At 37.9% G+C, this 18778-nt stretch overlaps 1 protein-coding gene across 3 annotated transcripts in view; it reads right to left on the bottom strand.

Moving 5' to 3' along the window:
* The window catches only part of LOC108759792 (puratrophin-1), a 341347-nt gene that overhangs the window by 124731 nt on the left and 197838 nt on the right, over positions 1-18778 (bottom strand). For all 3 annotated transcript variants that reach the window (XM_018505420.1, XM_018505418.1, XM_018505419.1), the window contains exon 6: positions 5709-5798. In XM_018505420.1, the coding sequence (XP_018360922.1) occupies positions 5709-5798 (90 nt within the window). The remainder of the gene's footprint in view (positions 1-5708; positions 5799-18778) is intronic.

The raw sequence follows: 18778 nt of genomic DNA, 5'->3' as shown, positions 1-18778 counted from the left end.
TGTTCGGAATAAATTAATTTACAAAGTAGTAATTATACAACTCTTACATTGCATTAATGGTACCGAATATGACACAATTATATAATGTATAAAACAATAAGCCACAGTATACATAAAAGATTTCAATATGTATAAAACGCAACCAATTATGTTTAGAAAATTCCTAAATTTAATTAATTGACAATGAAAAGCAAGTCGAACGACTCAGCAGGTACATTTGAAAAGTTGCCACATCATAACGTTAGACATATAACTTTCAACTAGATTTTTACGGAGGTAATCGAAAGTTGCATATAGCAGTCAGCCTATTAAAACTAAAGTCGGTTATAACCGACACACAAGTGAAACCGGTCTTAAACAATCGTGTATTTACCTTTTCAGCCGCTTAAATAATCCCATATTACGCTCGATCTTCCGTCTGTGTGCATATTGCCAGACGAAGATTAGTCTCGGCCAAGTCACCACGACGGCGGTGTGCCGCCGTGAACGACTTTATCGTTGAACGAGAGGTCGTAAACAGCCGACCGCTTTCACGAGACTTGCGGCGGGTTAGCTATGCAGCGTGCTCGAGTTCGAGTTAGGCGAATCAGTTTGATCTGCGCATTAGTTTGAACCCTGTGAAGAAGAGGCACAGGCAATCGTCTTGCCACACGTACGGTTCGCAAACATAGTTCGACCTGCATAAAATCGTAAATCACACCACGTGTAAATACGTACAGGATGTCACAATTTACGCCGCTGCTCGACCTCGTCGTCGTTCGTTCTTCGTCTAATTTAACGAGGATATCCAGCTGCTATCACGCTGATATATCACGCTCCTCAGAGCACAAAGTACAGAGTGCTTCATAAACTTTGTACAAAAGTTAATATTTAAGAGACATTTCATAAGATGCTATATTCTTCTTTAATATTAAATATTTATGTAATTAAACTTTGCAGAATGTTACCAAAATCTGTAATTAATTACACTAATTAATTGGTTACGTTCCTAAAATTACATTTGCTCTAATCTCTCTCATTCTTTCTTTGAATGTTAAATCTCTCGTCTTGAACGTTAAATCTTACGTCTTGAATTTTGATATAAGAAAATCTCTCACTTTAAGTATATCGAAAAATCGATAAGGTTCAATGCAAACTTCATGAAGCACCCTGTATAATTTCTCACCGCTGCTCTCAAGGATTCTATTACATACTCTGCTCACCTGCTGCGACCGTGTACGCGCCACGCGGAGAGCTACCATATAAATCTACGATTCCTGGCACAAATCGAGTCGAGACGATTTCTCTTGACGTGACAACGTTTTCCCGATAATTTATGCGGATATGCCTAATCGAGTCGACGAATTAAGTCAATGGACGTGGAACGAGTTTGCTAATTGACCAAACCTTCTCATATGTGGATTAGATATAATCAAGCAAGAACTAGATAGCAAAATTTCGATCGTGCACGAGTCTGCTTCCGCAGATTTCCCGTCTATAGGAGGCTGCGGAAAAAGCGACGGTAAGAAAATACGTGACGGTCGCAAAGACCATCACCGTACCAGCGGGCTCGTTAATGCCCTCCAATCCGACTCTCTCGGAGCACCCGCTTGAACTTCGGCCGCGGTCGTTTGTCGTACTTGCACCTCTTTGCCCGGCGGGCGTAAACACGGCACGACGCCGCGATCTCCTGCGCTTCCTCTTCCTGCTCCGTCCCACCTCTTTTAAAGCGACCGCGGCTCGACCAGGCACAAGCTCCGACCAGCTAATCGGCGACAAAGCGGCAGCTTCGCCAACTACGGGATTACAGTTAGGCACCCGGTGATCTCTCCAGCAGGGAATCCGTGGGAAGAGGAAAGGAAACGACTAGGGAGAAAGGAGAGGATATAACAAGGGAGTCTTGAGCTGCCGTTGCTTGAAGAACGCGAAGAATCAATGACGAGGAAGTAGAAGTCTATTCGGATGACGTACTGAGAGACCCATTTCGTACACCACGAGACTTGTAACATTAGACGATGGTTAGGGAAGCGGATTAGCTATTTGTGTTTAACTTTCAATACATCAAATATTTCTTGCAACATGAAGCCAATAATGATTAAATAATATTCTACTCATTATCCGTAAAATGTTACGAATCCTTTTATTTTTATAAACCAGACATCTGTGACGGTAAAAAATGTTAATAATATTGCTCGCCAAAGCGAAGAAGCGCAGCTACCATTAAGGTAAAAATAACAGCGTTTACATTATAAATATGCAAAAAATGCAACTGTACTTTTAACAAACTGAAAGATAATTTTGTTAGTGTTCTTCTTATTTAGTCGAGCAATTGACGATCATCATGCCCATGCATGCACTGTTATTTCAAGAGTGAGTAGAATAAGCACGTTATGCATATAAAGTCCTTGCATCCTGTGCGATTTTGCACAATAGGCGATTATCTAAAAGATAGCGTTTAGATTTCTTGAACGGACAGAGTGCGCTTCCGCCTGGCAGATTGTCAACAGTAGACTTTCTCGTAAATTCCTACGTTCTCATCACGTACCGCATTGGTATCACAAGAGGAATGAATGGTACATGCAACGTGGACATGTAAACATTAAAGTGTAGAAGATCGGAGCGACGTGAGGCGGTCGGAAAATCTCGCCGAGATTGCTCGAGACGAGTCGGAAACTGAGCCCCGCGGGCAACTCCAACGGGATCCCACGAAACTGAAACAACGTTGCGCTTTGTTGCAATCAAGGTGGCGGAATGAAGGAAGTGAGCACGACCAGACGAGGAGAGCACCGCAAGCGTCGAGCACTGAAGGCGGAATCGATGGATGGAGAAAGAGAAACGAGAGGAGCCTAACGAGACACGCGAGGAACTACCTTTGGAAAAGAAAGGCAGTATAAATAGGTGCGGGAATGTGAAGTACGAAGATACGTGGGTCGAGCCGAAGAACGGTCAGAAAATACTTCTGCCAGGATCTGCTTGAAGGTGAATCTGCACGGTTTTTTAGTTTGACAAATCATCGAACAAAAAATAGACAACGTATATAATTAAAAAAAAAAAAGAAAAACGAAATTCTCTTTGCTCTATTATTTACCTTTAAAGGGAATGAGCGTCTATTTTTAAAATCTTACAGCTTTTCCTAATTAAGATTTATTATAATTCATTATCTCGTTATATATTCCTTGCCCAAACTATAGCATTATTTCAATAATGCCACTGTGTGGTATTATTTTGATATGATATAATGGCTTTACCTATAAAAGTTAATAATAGATATAATAAGATTATATATCAACCAAAGTGTAAAAAGAGCACATTGAGTGATTTATAATTAACATTACACATTTAATTGGATTTTTTAAAAGATTACATTTGCAAATTATATTACACTAATATAGTCCGTTTCTTTAATTATTCCCTTAAATAAAAAACTTAATTGTTCATTGCACTCGCTTTTCATGAATCATCGGAGACGATCATTTAATGTAAACTGTGTAGTTCGCTTTTACCTAACTGCGAAAGGGCAATTCACCTCTAAGGGTCTCGCGCGATCGTACCGAGTCCCGTAAGAAGCGCCGCGTGCGTTTTACTGTAATTAAAATTAACAACTGATGGCACGACGTGTTTCTTACTGTTTATTTCTCCAGTTCGAAGCACGCCGGAGCCCATTAGATCGTCGCCCATCGTTTCTGCCTGCCCGCGTACCAGTCAGCTAATCGGCGACAAAGCGGCAGCTTTGCCAACTACGGGATACAGTTAGACATACGACCAGCTGAGCGAGCCACGAAGACAGGAGCGGAAGAAAGGAGCGGAGGGAGAATACGAGGCACGCGAAGGGAGCATCAACACTGAGGTGATACCAGAAGGTAAGAAAAGGGAGCGGGAAGGAGTGTATGGCGATATACGAAACAGTGTACGTGTGGGAGACAGAGAAACAGAGAAGAGCATTCATTGAAACGGAGAGAGGCGGAAGGGACCGTTGGCCCTTTTACGAGAAGAGGATATAAATGGATGGACGCACGAGAAACACGAAGGCGTGCGAACTGAGCGTGTAGCTCATGTTCAAGTAAGTGGATAGTTAACGTTAATGTTGTTGCATGGGGTCCCTCCTTAATCGAGACACAAAAGAGTCGCGTATATCCCACACTCGGTTGCAATTAAAGCGGCCGAGTGCGCTTTTCCCTTTCACCCGATTACCGTTGTAGGACGCCGCTTTGAAGGAGGGACTGGTTACGTAAACGATGTCGATATTAGACAAGACACACCGAAAAAACGGAGACTTTACTTGATCTAAAGCAAAGTTCAATGAAGTGATTTCTCCGTTTCATATCATAAAAATATTACATATTGCTTTTAATCGATCCTAGTAGATTAATATCACTTCCAGTTTATTATCATGAGATAACGCGATAACCATCACAATGATCGCATTTACTGTACCAGGAAAATCGAACGCTCAGATAATATTCGTTCGACAGTAATGATTATATCTCGCAATTGATCCCTGCATTCAAGACTTTCTTTTATGCCCTTATAAATAAATACATTTTTATGTTCTATGAATTTATTCATTTATTTATAAATAAATAAATTCTATGAATAAATTCTATGAGCTCTCATATACTGCAAAAAAATATTTGGTATAATATTATTTTTGTCCAACATAAGTTTATCAAGATCTATTTCTATCTCTCTCTCTCTCTCAATGTAGATTAAATTTAATCTTAGATTAATTTACTTTTTATCTTTTTTTAATTTTCAGAACTAGAAGAAAAAAATAAGGTAAATCAAGATTAAGGTTAATCTACATTGGTAGAAATGAACATGAAATATATGTATACGCTCATTTAAATACTTTAAACAATCATTATATACTCTCTATGGTAATTTAAGGTAAAGCGTGTTTCGTGATGCGAACACTAGCGGGTTAATCTTTGGTCAGGCTCCTTTCAGCTATCGTCCAGCGACTACCTCTTCCCGCCGTACGCTAATCGACGACAGAGAGCAACAACTGCGCCAACTACGGGAATACAGTTAGATATCTGCAGATCCGACCAGCTGAGCCTCACGGAAAGGGAGAGAAAGGGACAATGCGGGACGAAGAGCAAGGAGAACGGCCGAGAGAATGGCGCACTCGACAAGGCAGAATCACGGTAGAAGGGAGAGAAACGGCCTGCCGTGGAAGTATCTGCCGGTACTCGACGAAGTACGTAAATAGATGCACAGAACGAGCAGAAGATGCGGGGGCGTGTGAACCAAGCTTAGGAGCCCTACGTGGTGGATGGGTGTGTCCCAGCTTCCGCATACTCCTCCGCGGTCACCGCGTGTTGTTATCTTCCGCAACGCGACGCGAGAAGCAACGTAGAGTCGCGTATGTGGCGTAAGTTCACGTTTCTTGCCTCTATGTGGAACACCTCGACGCGAAACAAAGGCTTACGACACAAGCGCAATCGACTATCGCGATAAAAATGTTTAAATTTGGAGACCTACAATCTTATTTCATCTTCTCTTTAAATAATCTGGAATATATAGATTCCAAATAGACATTTAGCAATAATTTAAAAAACACAATCGTAAAAACGTTGGAAATTATCGTTTCAAATTTTTCCACTTTTTAAGTTCCAAGTTCCAACGATCTATGATATAAATCTAATATCTTTTGTCATAACAAATGATTACGATAAAAATTATCATCAACTTTTCCTCAGAAAAAATTGAATTTTTTAAATACTTACCGGGAAGTGACAGGCCACATGTGAGAACGTGTTCTGGCAAGTCGTGGATAGTCCTTGGTGATGCTACTTCATCGACTCGCTTTTTGGTTCCTGAAACCAGAACGAAGGCTCTTGTTACTACCACAATCCGCAATAACAAGGATATCCCTTAGTCATTTGCATTTCAATTTGACAGTTGTGTGAATCGAATACCAGCAGAAATCGGTAATTGGATCCAATAGTGTAGGGTCGGCCATACAAAATTGGCAGCTGAACGAATCTCGGTGTGATTCATCGAGACTGGTTCATCCCCAAATAAGATCGAATAACTACTCTATGAAGAATTGGAAACCAACTGACAGATCTATAATTGAATTCATAAGATCATTTTGTAATTGAATAAAATCTTTTTATTATGAATTGAGAGAAGTTATTTATATTTCTTTTCTCAAACACACAAATATCTTAGCAATGGATCTTGATTTTCACTTGCATTACGAATATTACGAATATTATTAATTAATATAATTAATTATTTAACATTTCAATATGTAATGCTTATTTGTGAATATTAATTAAGATCTTAATGCGTTGTAATATTCGTAATGCAAGTGAAAATCAAGATTCATTGCTAAGATATTTGTTTGAGGAAAGAAATAAATAACTTCTCTCAATTTATAATAAAAAGATTTTCATACCTGAGTATTAAATATCAAAACGTTAAATAATTAATTATATAACTTTAGCATATTAGCATTCGAGTAGTAGCATTCGACGTTCAATTTCTTCTGTTAAACAAACATGCACGTCATGCTGAATTGTATAGAAATAAAAACACATCTCTGTACGATGAATAATGCCGGTATGCTTCATCAAACCATTAAATACGTCTCTACGATTAATATCCGCTTTACGAGATACAAAGATCGATCGAAGCGCGCGTCCGCTACCGAAACGAAGCGCGTTTATCGATTAATCGCGATGGAAACGTGCTCATCGGTGGCCCGATGGCGAGCACGTTCATCACGCACGTGCGTATACCGCACGTGCACGCATGCAGAAACGAACATCGGATTGTGCTAGCCCGCGAGCTTGACCTTCCGTTGAGAGGCTCCCTCTAATTCCACCTTTTAACCCTCGTCACCTTCTGTCAGAGACCGGCGAAGGTGAACGGCGAAATGCACGCATATTCGCTTCTTCTTGAGCATATATACGCATCGCGATACATCACGCGGACGACGAAGCACTTTCTACCTTCATGAGTAACACGTCGAATAATATGTATCTCACGTCGGCATTTTAAATAGCGTTACTACCGCGAGTAGCCGGCGCGAATACCGGACGTCTCATTCATGACGGCGCAGAAATAATCGAAAGTAAGCGAGCGTGAGCGGCGTCTCGTCAAAGTGCATTCACTTATGCAGAATTGCGCGCCAGAGATCTCGCGAGAAATGTAATCAAGCGTAAATCAATGCCACTCGATTTTCCCCCCCCCCCCTTCTTTCTCATTCTCTCCTTCTCTCACTTTCTTTCTTTTCTTTTCCTATTTCTCCGAGATCGATGACAATGTAATTAACGCTGATTTACTACTGGCGTATTATTAACCCTTACCGTACTAATATGGGTAACTAGTGACCGAGCAGTTCCTGTTCGTGCAAGTTTCTTTGAGTCTTTCGGTAATTGTAAATGACACTACATTTTATTATTTTCCAAAATAAAGAGTCAATATTTATTCTGGAAAGTTGAAAGTATGTTGGTGAATTTTTAGAGATTTTTTGAATTATTTTGAAGAGGTGAAAAAACGAAGAGATTCTAGTGACCCTTGATAGTATGGATGAGGCACCAAATTGTACATAGTACGGTAAGGATTAACACGAGTGAGTTGGACTATTCTCCGCGAAACGCGCGGCAAAAGTTTATCGTTTACACTTGTAGACATTTAATGCCGATCGTTAAACCGGTTACGAAGAGTTTTCCCACGTAGTATCGCAAACTATCGGGCGTCGTCCTGAGAAGCATCATGGTTTTCGAGTTAGTCGCCGGCCGCACGGCGCTCTGGATGTACTCAATTAACGCACGCTATTTGTACACGGACGCTTATTAAGCGATTATAAGACGTTTCACCGGAGACGTTAATTACGGGTTCGCGCGGCCTAGCGACGGATCAACTTTATCGCGTCCTCGCTCTTGTTAGGTAAATTGATCCGCAGCGAAATCGGGACGCGATTGCCGGCCATGATCTTGCCCGCGTCGGCCGCACCGACTTTACTCCGATGCAGTAAAAGCGCTTGGCTATTAAACACGCGCGGAGATACGATCAATTAGTTCTCGCCGTGCGCACGTGAGAAGCGACGACGTGCCGCGTTTGTCTCAACGGGAACGTGTCTGCTGCGGATGCCACGCGAAACGCACGTGGACCGTTCCGCATGCAAGTATACGCGAGTAAAATGAGTTGTATTGTGAATGTAATTTGAATTTGCGAGAGAACTCTATCCACGAAAGTTATGCGATCAGATTAGAAATTTGTTCATATAATTTTACTTTTAGAATTAATTGGAGCACGTAAGATGGTATTATCCACTTCCATCTCTGAAACATAAATCGCGAATTCTCTTAATGTGTCCAGCCGCTTATAAAAGTCTGTAACCACTTACACCTTGATATATATTCAAACTGTTATTATTCCTCCTAGTGTCTGTGATTTAGAGAAAGTACGTTAATTTCTGAGACGCTATTTCTAGTGATGAAAAGGTGAAATACCCTGACCATTTCAAACCGTGATAACTCAACAACAAAAAATCGTATTTCAATTTCTTAAAGAGTATTTTAAAAAGGAGACTTTAAACTTTCAGATTGTTACAAATCAATTAAAAACAATTTTTTTTCAACTCTATGCGTGAATTCAAAATTGAAACTTTCTATTAACTTTGCGCGATCTCAATTTGGAAATAGTGACACGTAAGCAAAAATTTCTTGAGCAAATTTTATTAGCCGAGACAAAAATTTAATAAGATATAAAAGTAAAATCTTTAGGCTTTTAAAAATAAAAGTCTTTGAAAAATCATTTCACGATTATTTTTCACAAAGTTATATAAATTTCCATGTTGTCATTGATTTAAAGCGAACTTTTAATTTCATTTAATTGGAAAATAATTTTAAACAGATAAAAGAAAAATTCGAGTAAAAAACGTAATGACGTATCCGCTAAAGTGCTACTAATCGCAAAACAATTCCAATCAATCACCATGACGTTTACTAACTATTCATGCATATCATATCGGCAATTACCAGAGAATCCACAATGGCCGTCTCTCCTCGTATGGCTATCTGCTCCGGAATTGTTCTACCGGAGGCTGTATTCAATCAACAACCGATAACTAATATCGTTTTTCACGTAGTTCGAACATCAAACGAGCATCTACTATCGTTCACATTGAAAACACAATCGGAAGTTCACTCTTACATTTACGGAACGGCGATGACAGGCGTGACACGCGACCCAATTTTGCTGCCAGGTGCATTCACGCGATTGCGTCCGCACATGCACGAACAACGGACCGGTCGGTCTTCTCTTCGTACCCGCATAGCTCGGAGCGGAGAATGACTTCGCGGATGCGGTTTTGCGGTATGTCGGCAGCCGTAGCGAGATTCACATGCAAATTTCCACGCTCGAACTCATTACGCCGCGGAGGAATGGAACAGGAGAAGGGGAGAGTGTTAATTACGTGGTAATGACGTCCATAGGCGTGTACGTTTTACGAGACAACGGACCTGACGCCGCCACAAACGCAATTTTAAGGGAGGCGTTGTCGGCGCAACGGCGAAAACAAAGACAGATTGTTAAAAAAAAACACGGTTATCAGTGATTTATCGACGACGGTTCTCCGAAGAACTCATCCATCACTCCGACGGAATTGTAAAAGAAACGCGAAATCTCTTCTCAGTTTCTCTTTCATCGCTCAATATCGCCTTCTGTGGAAAACTGTGAAAGAGCAGTTATCTGAATAAATACGTAAATCTTCATCGCTGTAATCATCGAGCCAATGGTCAATAATGTAAGCGATATCGCTCTTTCAACATAGTTGAAACAATGTATAAGCTCTACAATGTATTGATTATCCATCGATTTCTTATGTTCTTTAATTCTCCGTTGGCTGTAAGTTCTACTAATGCGAGAAATTGCGTAATTTATTTATAAAAGAAAACCACTGAGACGAAAATTCTTTTTCATAAAAAATAAAAAATTTTAATCTAATTTTTAATATATTTATGTCTCTTATACATTTGTCTCTGCATTGAGTTTCATATTATTGTTCAAACTTATGATATTAGTCAGTTTGCGATTAATTTTGTGATTAGTTAAGCAAATCAAATTGCCAGCAGGACATTGTGTGGCCCGTATTCAGAACGCAGCGCTTTTATTTAAAAAATTTTATTTTATATGTTATATACAGTGAGTGCAAAAAGTATTCGCACAGAGAGAAAATATTTTTTTAAAAACCTATTTTCGAAAAGTAAATATTATCCAGCGAGAAATGAATCATCGAATCGATATACAATACGATGATTTCAACATCAATTTGACATCGATTTCTTGTTGGATAATTAACAATTTATTCATAAAGAATAAAATAGACTATGTTTCTTAAAATTATATGTACCAAAAAGATGTGCATTAATTATACAAAATGTCATGTGAAAAAAAAGCAAAAATTAAAAATTGTATTGTTTGAATGCTCAAAAAGTATTCGTACACGGAGAGAATTTTTTCTTAGAATTTACCCTGAAAATATGACAATCGTGGGACAACATTGTATATTTCGAAGAATTTTAATATAAATCTCTCTCATTCATTAATAAAACTACAATAAAGTATAAAATAAGTTTGATCAATTTTACTGAAGTGCATGGTAAAAATCTTTAAAATATTGTATTGTACCACAATCACCATATTTTCAGGGTGAATTTTAAAAGAAAATTCTCTCCGTGTACAAACGAGAAATTTAGCTTCTAAAATCAGGCATACATGCGAAACTCGTTTATGTTAGAACAGAATGTATTCATCGTATAAAATTGCTAATTAATGTTTATTTTCTACAAATAAGACTTTTTTTATAACAAATTTCCTTGTACGAATACTTTTTGCTCTCACTCTATATATATTATTCTAAAATTCTACTAGTATATGTAATATGAACATTCTATGTTAAGTGCACTCTAACATCGTCATAACCGCGTTCTAAATACAAGCTATGTATATAGGTTAGATATCGACAAAAAAAATGATGTACACCTCCGTGCGCGCGATATCTAAGTAACAATAACGATTAATACACCCCACACAACTGATTATGATATAAAATACCACTCCCCTACTCATGAATTAACGGAAGCTGGTATCGTTTTATTTCTCGCGATAGGAACTTCCGCTAGGGTAAGCGCGCGATTTTATTACTTTATCATTATTTTATCAATAGAGCCATAAATCACGTTCGATCATATTTACCTATTTGTTTCATTACTAAGAAACAGCATAACGAGAATATGAGCAGTTGGAAATACCGTTCCATCGATTTTTTTTTTAATTCATAAGCGCGTCGGTCTTTCATCTGTGTGTAATTACATTTATTCACCGTAGTAAAATAATGCAACGGGACATTATCGTGGCGGTCCTAACAATTACGAGTGAAATTAGTTGTCGATAATAATTATAATTAAGTAGCGTATCTTAGGATAATAAACGGGAAGTGATTATCAGCCAATAGATCGGTGGATATTATTAATGCAAATTATATGTAGCTACCACCGCGAATCCGCCATCGTGCTTGTTATCGTGCTTCCCTTCGAGCTGTTTCTCGAACGGAGACGATTTCTAATTTCTTGTAGGCGTCGAAACGATCAAGTTCGAAATCATTGACAGATAATCTGCGCCATCGAATAATCGCCGCTGATCGATACAGAGTTGGTTGTAATTGCCGATTATCACGCGAGGAAAATAGCTGACGAGAGCGGCTGCCTCCGTTTGGAGATAATGTGCCTTCTTTGTGCGATGCACCAACGAAGAAACGGTCGGGAGACACGCGACCGTATCTATTAGAGTCATAATTTAGAGTAAACAAATTTATACGAACCTGAGAATCGGGTATCCCGAGCGCGGGATTTCGCGGAAGGGAATACGGCGGCATCACGCGAGACTGTATCGCGCAGCAGTAAAAGTCCAAGTGATTTGCGATAGAAAATCGCAATTATATTTCTGTAATAGAGACGGTTGAAAGAGATTACACGCCGATACGCGTAAATCTGTTTTTAGATTAGAAACTCTCATATTATATAACTTCCGCTCACTTCGAGATTTACGGATAATCTTTGCTCAGTGTGATATTCATAGATATTACGTGATTTAACGCAGTCTTAAAATTTTGATGCTAGTGAGATTGAAGGAACAAGAACGTCTAATGAACGTCTTTCGATCAATTAGAGTAGAGGAGGGTAGATAAAATGTGAATGGAATACAATTGCGTATGTAATTATAAGAAGAAAATAATTGTCGAGATGAACGTTAAGTGTATCGGCGAGAAATAATTTTCTCATTACAGCTAATAACATCGGAGAGTTCATAATTCACTTGAGCGAATGAACCTCGTGCGAGCGTAAAGCAGCTTCCTTCTCTCGGATCTGCGTGGGATCATTGACACAACGAATTGAATGGAAAGGAAGGAGGGAGAAAGAGAAAGAAAAAGAGAGAGATAATAAGAGCGGGAGATATATGGAGAGACGATCGAGGTCACCGATACGCAATCGGATGCCGCTATTGCACACGCCGTCCGATCCGTCTACTAAATGCAGCCGCCAAGAGTGTTCCTAAAAACGAGATGTAAACCATTTTCTATGCAGTGACTGTCGTCGGAATCGAGAGATTGTCCACTGTACTGATCGTCCATTCTGGCGGTTGGCAATTCGAGACCTTGTTTTATCTCTGAGTTCTATCGAAGGAAAGTTGACACAGTTACATCCATCGTGCTAAAATTTCCTCCCCAATTGCATCGCCAACATAATTTTCTTCTTAAGAACAATAAATAAATTTTTATGCTCTTTAGTATTAAATTTGTTTTATTTATAAAGAGAGCCTTAAAAAAAACTAGATAACAGTAAAAATAATGACTTAAGACAATAAAAAGTTCTGAAAAAATATTAATAAACTGCTTTTTGGATTTTTTTTAAATAAATTAGAATATTTTATGAAAAATATAAAATACAATAAATATCAAACAAAAATAAAATTTAATTTAATGTTTAAAAATGAAATCTTATTCTTTTTTAATATCTTTTTAAATATTTTTTCCTTAACTGATAAATGTATAGCTAATATACGTTTATTAAGCATCTAAATAAGCCGAGTAACAAATTACGTTGTTAGAAAATTAAAAGAACACAGTTAATAATACAGCGGCACTTCGTCTTCGATCTAATAGTAAAAGCGCGGCCTAACGTCGAACTAATAATTATTACCTCCAGGATAATACCACTTTCCATGACTTAAGCCGATTAATCACGTTAGCATTGGGTCAGTTTAATCCCAGTTTTTAGCGTTTAACTTCCGCGCAATTCGATGCGCGCTAGCACGCGACTTAACGTCGTGATTTATAGCGCGAAAGCGCAATCAGGCGGCGCGCGATGATTTTATTTAGTAACCTCTCCTCTAGTACCAGCTAACAGTTATCGCGATACGCGGTAATTAGGAGCAGACGATGAAAAACGGCGTAACAAAATCCGCCCGTCGTTTTTATACCGCGCGTGAAGAAAGTGAAACGACCTATATTTTTCAGTTTTTGTTCCTCCTCAACTTGGCGCAAAGTGTGTCCCTAATCGCTTCACTTTATACGGTACTCCGTTCTTCGCGCACGTCACCAATCTACCTCGGGATCAGACACGAAAGATCGGACCAAAGCACAGGAACGGACGAACACTCGTCTCGCACTCGGTCTCATTTCGCCCGCGGTGGTTGCTCTTGTATTTGGGTTAATGCATGTTAACGCATCAAGTCCGAAACCACTCCCAGCGCTATAAATCTTCGTCCTCGGATTTATTGTCGCTACACTAGACACAGTGTATCATCTCACGAATAGTTTCAACGCGAAATTATTGCTAGACCCGAGGCAAGCATCACTCGTGAATACTTCAAATTTCAATGACTAATCAAGCAAGATCCTTGACTTTTTCTATTTGTACATAGGTGACTGAACAATTTTATTTTTTTATACGCAAATATATTTAGAACGGTATCTTAGAAAACAATTGTTTTTGTTTTACTCTGCATTTACGTATCGGTAAATCCATTGATAAATTCGTATTATTTTGAAACGTAAACAATACGAATACTCCAATTTTTTAACATGCGACATTTTCATTCTGTTAAAAAAAACTACTTCGTGTTGATAACTGTTTTTCATATAGTATGTAGAAATTCGCATAAATATAGTATCCCTTTACAAATCATAATCGTTACATCAAAAAAGTCATATTGTATTTGAATACAGTTGAAAACATATCGCGTCTCATAGAACTCGACTCTTCAAAGATTTTATGGCATCTTATTTATGCAGATGCTTAAGAAACCGAAGCGACCGAGTAATGACTTTCGGGTTACTGCTTTACTATCGGCAATGCTATTGTTGAAGAAATATACCGTTTCTCTTTATCAGATGCACACACGAGTCGGATAATTTTCATCTCGTCACCGTTAAACCTCTCTTGCACTCGCATCAAATCTTAAAGTGTAAATACTTGCATGACGCCTACAGAGTCCATAATATTATTTTGAAATAGAATTTAAAATTAGAATTCTAATACATTCCTTCCTTGGTATACACTACTGATCCGCTAGAGTTCTGACAGACATTTCAGAATGTAATACCGATTTTTATGTCTCGATTCGTTTTAAGATTAATGTACCCACTTACTGTTAGCTAAACATTCTTTTATTTATTTATTAAGAAATATAAGCTGCAACTAAATAGATTTTAGTTAACAATTATCTACGAACATATTTTTCTTGACTATTCATTGATCTACTCATTCCGTTATTATTCTTGACAAGTTTCGTTTAGTGCCAATAAAAACATATGAATATATGAATACATGTTTAGGATTACATGGTATTACGGTGTATACGAAGTATTATAGGCTCTGGAGACTGTCACGTCATGCGTCTGAGAATTCTAAGAGTTTAATGCTCTTCACAGGTTCGTCTTCGACGCGGCTGCGGCAGTGCGAACCTATTCGCCAGCAACGAAACCGCCTGTATTAGCATAAAGCGATAGGTGTCGCAGACCGCCGACTCGATTGACTCGTAAGCAAAGGTTGATTGGATCCTCTCGCTTTACGATGCGCCGTTTGCAATTTAAACGTTTCCATTCGCGACGTCTTGAGGTCTGGCGCAGTGTGTTTCCGCATGTCTATGACCTCTCGACATTTTCCCGCCGTTTCTTTATTGTGAAGATACGAAGGGTAGAACGCATGACAGTTTTAACTCGGACAGACCCTAACGGATTTTGACCATTAGAAAATAACAGATGAATAGGTATTTCGAGAATTAGAATTATACTGATAAAATTGTATTGTAGTTTCTAATATAATTACATTGTAGTTTCTAAAAGATGAAACTCGCAAGATAAAGTAAAATAAAACTTAAGCGTAAAACTTAATTTATTTATATCCTTGCTGCAAATTTTTAATTTCTAATACAAATAATTTTATGATTGTATCTCCGTCTAGAAATTAGAAAACAAAAGATTGTAGAAAATCGGAACTAATTTTGCCGTACATTCACATACCCAATGATTTCTTCTAAAACGCCGCTCGTACTTTCTATTTATTAATAATACGCGATATCAAAAAAGCTTCATGCTTAATACTCAAGCGACATTTCGAATTGGTATCTTTTGGGGCGCATAAAGTAGGTAGATTGTAAAAATTTCCACGTTAGTTCTAAATGTAAGTTCCAATTAAAATGATGTATCTTTGTTTAGATCATGAACGGGATAGTCACTGTATAAATTACATGTATAATTCGCTAAACGGTTATTCGGAGGATCATGAGCGATGTCCTTGTCAGATTCAGTAAGTCGAACACCGTGGCTCCTTGGGTGGTCTTAATCTTCAGTCTCTGTGACATCCTTTATGCAAGTTCCGTGACTCTATTGCTATAGAAATCCATCGAGTGCTCATGTATTAAAAAACTGCTTAGGATCTTTATATGGAATTTTGTGTTTTTGCGAATCGTAGTACGAATGAATAAAACATTAATTATTACGTTCTTATTTCATTTCTCGTATGAAACGAGCGAAATGTCACGAATAAATAAATAGCGTAGTTTATAATCATTGCAAACAAATAATACATATTATTCAAATTTTAACATAAATATTAAAAAAATGAAAATGTAAAATTTTCATTAAAATAAATTTTGTATTTTCAAATATTTTGCTGCATTTCATTTTGATACATTTAAGAAATGTCTTTCTGAGAATGCTGCCCGAGAATCCATCGCTAAGTGATACAAAAAATATGATGCAGCAAACGTAGCGTAGCAATCGAATAAAATCCCGATAAGTCGGCAATCTCCTTGAACCTGACCGATTTATCCTATGACAATTTTTATCGAGCATTATCCAGCATGTTCTCCATTTGGAGGCATCGACAATGAAATCTGGCGCAACCGGCTCTTAGCGGAAGCAGTTAACATCGCAAATGGAAACTGGAAACGATTTACGCGACGATCAGCTTTCAAGCTCGAGAATCTCTCAACGCGTTGATTCTCTAGGAAGAATCTGCTAAATACCATTAGACTTCCTTCGCGAGTATGGAGTGTGCTAATTACCGGGGTCTGTACATAATTTTCCAATCGTGTGCCTAACATGCCGCGCGGGACGTCTTTAACACACGTACTTCATCTTTGATTTTTCTTGTCCCTTTAAATCAATAATACCTATTGTACTATGATTTATTGTACTATTATAGTATAATTCTCGCACTTTCATCACTAATAAAACATAATTGATTTTATCCATTTGAATTTAATACGTAAACTTTAAACTATCAATAATTTCGCTAACACATATATCCTCTAAAAATTTTTCTATCGTAATCTATGATTCATTCAAAGAGATTCATTTTTAAAAATTCATCAAAAATATTCTAATTTTATTATCTTTTCTTTTATAACAAATATTAAGCTTCATAATTTTTTCGGTTTTTAATCGCTGTTTTTAGTCACTGTTGCCATAATTAATTCATGATTAATCCGTATACTTGCATAGATGCATTTAAATGTAGTATACGTACAAACAATACGCGCGAATAAAAATATAATAAAAATTACATAACAATTTTTCTGTAAAATATAGTAATCCCACACAATATTGGCTAACGCCTCGTTTTGCTTGTAACTCTAAAGGGTCCTCTACATAGAAGTCGTACATGGTCGTGGAGTTCTAAGTCGTAGGAAACCAACCAATCACAATCAAATATAAGGAGAATACTCGATTAGAATGGTCAGTTTTCTACGACTTAAGGCTCCACGACCGTCTACGACTTATATGTAGAGGACCCTTTACACGCGCGCTTTAGGTCTCATCAAACTGTGTCGCAGGTCGCAAGCTTATGATAATCAAGTCAATTTTAACCCTTAAGGGTCCTCTACATAGAAATCGTAGATGGTCGTGGAGTCTTAAATCAACCAATCACAATCAAATATAAAGAGAATACTCGATTGGAATTGGTCAGTTTCCTACGACTTAAGGCTCCACGACCGTCTATGACTTCTATGTAGAGGACCCTTTATCGTACCATCTACAATTTGGTGCCTCATCCATACTATCAAGGGTCACTTCAAATCTCTTCGTTCTCTCTTCAAAATAATTAAAAAAATCTCTAAAAATTCACCAACATACTTTCAACTTTCTAGAATAAATATTGACTCTTTATTTTGGAAAATAATAAAATGTAGTGTCATTTATAATTACCGAAAGACTCAAAGAAACTTGCACGAACAGGAATCGCTCGGTCACTAGTTACCCATATTAGTTACGGTAAGGGTTAATATTGACGCATCAGATTGACTGTCCCAACAAGCTTGCGTGCTGTGACACAGAATGCGCGACTATTGTAGATGAGGCCTTACAGCTTATACCACTTCAGGTACGACACTTTTTTTCCATGCAAAAAAAAGACCCCGTGCACAGGAGGCCGTGCATTAATAAGAGGAAGTGTCTAATGGACTTCCGCTGCGTTGTTCTTTATTTTCTATAGCGTCCGCGGCCGTGCGTTTGTTTGTAAATAACGTCATGGCGTAATGGGCCGTGTAATGCGGCGGCATTTATTCGGCTCGTTGAAGATCGCTTTATTCACGGTCGGATCAAAAGATCCACCGGCGGCCGTGCTACCAGATTTTACGATGTCGTGATGGCAATTTGATCGCTATCTGCATTATGATTAATAGCGACAACTTCCCTTTTCCATCTAATGATCCAAGGTGCGCCTCGACAATTGACAATAATACGAGAATTTTGTGAAAGCGGACGCGACGGTCATCATTAAAATAAAAATCCAACGGAAAAAAGAGCTCTGAAAAGTATTAGGTGTTAAACTTAATTCCTGCCGTTTTTCGTCTCCTAAATTGATTTGTTTTGAAGGGAAGATGAATGAATACCTTAATCAAAGTAATTTCCTCCATTTTCTACTTTATTACTAATTAATAATACTTTATTAATAATACTTTGATTAAGGTATTTCCCTCCGAAACAAATCAATTTTGGACGAAAAACGGCAGGAATTAAGTTTAACAACTAATACATTACCTCTTACAAGTAAAACATTACGTGTCCTACAAATATTAATAATGTCGTAGCATACATTCTTTCTCAATGTAGAAACAATATTAAAATGATGGATTATCTCTGTTTTACATCGATTTCTAATTAAAACAATGACAAACAGCAATACATCTATTAATTTAAGAAAGACTTTACTGCAGTAAACTTTTTGATTGGCAATAGCCATACCGAAGCTTATATGATCGGCGATAATTTCAT

The sequence above is a fragment of the Trachymyrmex cornetzi genome, unplaced genomic scaffold, assembly GCF_001594075.2.
Source record: "Trachymyrmex cornetzi isolate Tcor2-1 unplaced genomic scaffold, Tcor1.1 scaffold205, whole genome shotgun sequence".
Lineage (NCBI taxonomy): Eukaryota > Metazoa > Arthropoda > Insecta > Hymenoptera > Formicidae > Trachymyrmex > Trachymyrmex cornetzi.
Note: the sequence above shows the minus strand (reverse complement) of the source record. Positions and strands in the feature narration are given on the sequence as shown.